The sequence below is a fragment of the Dendrobium catenatum genome, unplaced genomic scaffold, assembly GCF_001605985.2.
Source record: "Dendrobium catenatum unplaced genomic scaffold, ASM160598v2 fragScaff_scaffold_1706, whole genome shotgun sequence".
In the NCBI taxonomy this organism is placed as follows: domain Eukaryota; kingdom Viridiplantae; phylum Streptophyta; class Magnoliopsida; order Asparagales; family Orchidaceae; genus Dendrobium; species Dendrobium catenatum.
Window position 1 is genome coordinate 145,732 of NW_021320168.1, and position 3,844 is coordinate 149,575.

Below are 3,844 nucleotides of genomic sequence, written 5' to 3' on the forward strand. Positions count from 1 at the left end.
TGGTTTTTTGGAAAGCCAATATTGCAAAGTTTTCTTTGATCAAAGCTTCTTCTCAATGTGTGATTGGGGAATTATGTCTCTTTAATAATAGTAATTGGTTGATTTCTACTATTTATGGTAACAAAAATGCATTTCTAAGAAGAAAACTTTGGGAAGATCTTGAAGAAAACAATAGTACAAATATCCCTATGATAATAGGAGGGGATTTCAATTGTATACTTTCTCAAGAAGAAAAGAGAGGTGGAAAGAAGTTCTCTTTTTCTCAAGGTCCCCAAGAGATGGCAGCTTTTATGGCAAGAAATGACCTCCATGATGTGGGAATCATAGGTCCCAAATTTACATGGTGTAATAACAAAAGTGAAAATGCGCGTATTCTTGAGAGATTAGACAGGTGTCTTTTGAACTCCAAGGCTCTTAACATGATTCAGAATGCTGTGGTAAGACATTTACCTAGAATTGCCTCTGATCATTGTCCTTTAATCATTAAAATCATTCAGGATAAGTTATTTCATACCAAGCAGATTAAATTTGAAGAAGTCTGGGCTTCTTTTCCAGCCTCCAAAGGTATTGTCTTAAAATCTTGGAACAAACCGGTCAAAGGGAATGATATGGATATTATTAATGTTAAGTGCAAGAGGTATTTAAAGGCTCTTTATTACTGTAGTAGACAAAAGTTAAAAAATTTTAAAGATAGCATTGAACGTTTGAAAATTGAAATTGCTGACATTCAATTAGAAGAAGCGAATGGGAATGGAATGGAGCCAGAGAAACTTATTCTGCTGAGATAAAAATTCATGAATTCAACTTGAACTTAGCACGGTTAAGCACCTGGTGGAGGCAAAGAACTAAGCTGAAATGGATTCAAGATAATGATACTAATTCAAGATTTTTCCAATCCTTTGCTAATGGTAGACGAATGGGAAATCTTATTCACCAGTTGAAAAATGATGAAGGAAATCTAGTTGAGAACCAAGCAGAAATTGAGGAAATTCTGTTGAATTTCTTTAACAACAAATGGAAGAAAAGAAATGGCTACGTGGAAGGATGGCCTCCATTTTTTAATTCTATTTCAGCAGCTGAATGAAAATTATTAGAAGAAGCTTTCTCCTATTCAGAATTGACTGCAGTTATCAAAGAAAGTGGCTCTAACATCTCTCCTGGATTGGATGGCACTACTTATTCTTTCTTCAAACATTACTGGTATATAACCGGTAATGCGTTTGGAAAGAAATTCAGCAAGCTTTTGTTACTAAACGTATTTGCTCTAGTGGGAAACAGACCTTGGTTACTCTCATCCCCAAGGTACCGAATCCAACTTCTCCATCTAGTTTTTGGCCAATTAGCATATGTGGTACATTATATAAGATTATAGCCAAAATGATCCTAAATAGAATCATGAAGGTGATGGGCAATCTTTTCTCGGAGGAACAAATGGCATTTTTAAAAGGTATATCATTATCTAACCACATTCTTTTAGCCCAAGAATTGTTTAATAAGCTTAAGATTTCTAAATCTAAAGTAGGTTGGATGGCTATTAAGCTTGACATGGAACAAGCCTATGATAGTATGGCTTGGAACACATTGAGATTTATTTTAAAAGAATTGAGATTTCCTTCAAAAATTTTAAATCTCATTATGGAATGTGTTGAATTTCCTGAATTCTTTTTGATGATTAATGGAAAAATCTCCAAAGGTATTAAAGCTTATAGTGGATTTAGACAAGGTTGTCTACTATCCCCTTATTTGTTTATCCTTTGCACTCAATTATTATCCAATGATATATGGCACAAGGGAAAGAACTTGGGGATCAAAATTTCAGCAAATGCACCCAGGGTGTCTCATCTTTTATATGCTGATGATATCTTGTTGTTCTCCCAAGCTAACATGGATAGTATGAGAAAATTTAAGAAGATTATCTCAGATTTCTATAAGAGAACTGGCCAGCGCATAAATAACCAAAAATCTGTTATAGTTTTCAAAAATTCTGTTATAAATAGAACGAGAAAGTCTATAACAAAATTATGGGGATTCAAAATGGTGAAAGAGGTGTTTTATCTGGGCATCAAATTGGCTCTTAGAAGGCTTCTTGCATCTGATTTTAATTATATCCTGGAAAAGGTTAATTCTAGACTTAACGTGTGGGGAAAAAATATGATATCATTACCTAGGAGAATCGTTCTCACCAAGTATGTTTTAGCAGCACTACCTATTTTTGTAGCAACGCACACTTTAATACCAAAAAGGATCCTTCATAAAATTGAAAAAGCTACTAGAAACTTTATTTGGGATAAACAAGGAGGTCTTCATGGACTTCATTATATCTCATGGGAAAAGATGTGCAGACCTTGGAAAGAAGGAGGTCTAGGTATAAAATAAGTGAGTGATATAACTGGTCCTCTAAGAGCAAAATTTGCTTGGAATTTCTTAAAAGAAGAAGACTCATTGCTATACAAATCGTTGAAAGCTAAATATGGTCCCAAATTCTGGATGAATTCCAACACAGCTTATAAATCGGTCACATGGAAAATTCTGGCTGAAGGAGCTCAATCTCTCAGAAATATCACAAGATGGAAAATTGCTGCAGGAGAGACTATAGACATTCTTGAAGATGCTTAGATTCTTGATAGGAGTTTAAAACAATGGCCTACTTTTGTATCCACAGAGAATTCAGAATTCCCGAAATTGGAGGAATTTATTTCGGGTGGATGTTGGAAAGTTGATATGTTGAATAAACATTTTGGAATAGAGCTGGTGAAAACAATTAATCAAATTGAAATTGATTCTTCGCTTCCAAAAGATAGCATTGAACTGAAGAATAAATTCTCGGGGAAAAGCATTACGGCAATCGCTGCAGCTTATAATTCTAATGATATCAGTTCAGTTGAATATGGTATATGGCTTAAAAAATTAAAGCTCAATCCTAGAATTGAATGTTTTTGGTGGAGGCTGCTCAATGAGGCTATTCCAACCAATGATTTCCTAATGAATTGTAGAATACTGGGACATAATTCATGTCCAAGAGGCTGTGAGGAACGTGAAGACACTTACCATATCATGGTTCATTGCCATAAACTGCAGCAAGTTATAGGAATTCTCAATAAATGGGGATTTACATGCCCGTTGTTTTGCTCTACAAAAGATTGTAAGTATCATTTGGAGAAATTATCTGTTCATAATAGATCTCTGGCAAATTTATACTACTCTCTAGTTTATTTTTCATGGAAGAGTAGGAATTCAATCAAACATGGAAAGAATGATTGGAATTCGAACTTTATTGCCGGCAATGCTATTAGTTATGCATCAATTACTTCTTCAAATCTATTCATGGATCACTGGGATACTAACCAGCCTTCAAGGATGAACTATATTTGGCATCCCCCTCCCCCAGAATGGATTAAGGTAAATCTTGATGCAGCATTAACTAATAACTACAATGGAGGTATAGGTGGTGTTTTTAGAGATTCTAAAGGAAGATTCTTACTCGCTTTTGGAATCAAATGCATGCACTAGGATAATGGCACTTTGGAACTTATGGCCATTCGTTCATTGAAGAATTTCATCTACAAGTGGATGTTGGATGCGAAGGGTCTTATAATAGAAGGTGATAATTTCAACATTATCAAACTTCTACAAAAATCTTTTAATAAAGACTCTCGGCTGCTGTACAAAGAGGAGATTGAAGATCTTTCATTTTGGATGGATTTGGTATCATTCTTTTCCACTTTACTAATAGAAATTGTAATAAGTTAGCACACAATTGTGCTAACTTTGCTCTACTTGAAGATTTTCTTTGGGAAGATCTTAGTAACATTAAGGTTCCTCCTTCTTTTTTTTCTTTTTTAAA

General features: G+C 34.4%; 2 protein-coding genes across 2 annotated transcripts; both read left to right on the forward strand.

Moving 5' to 3' along the window:
• Window positions 1-278: 278 nt before the first annotated feature.
• Window positions 279-1,084, forward strand: LOC110103859. Its single transcript, XM_020832723.1, has 3 exons — window positions 279-437; window positions 498-637; window positions 736-1,084. Exons 1-3 carry the CDS (start codon window positions 279-281, stop codon window positions 1,082-1,084), a joined length of 648 nt encoding a protein of 215 aa, XP_020688382.1.
• A 1,637-nt stretch (window positions 1,085-2,721) lies between these two features.
• On the forward strand, window positions 2,722-3,510 carry LOC110103860. The gene has a single exon (XM_020832724.1). The coding sequence runs from the start codon at window positions 2,722-2,724 to the stop codon at window positions 3,508-3,510; it is 789 nt and encodes a 262-aa protein (XP_020688383.1).
• Window positions 3,511-3,844: the final 334 nt, after the last annotated feature.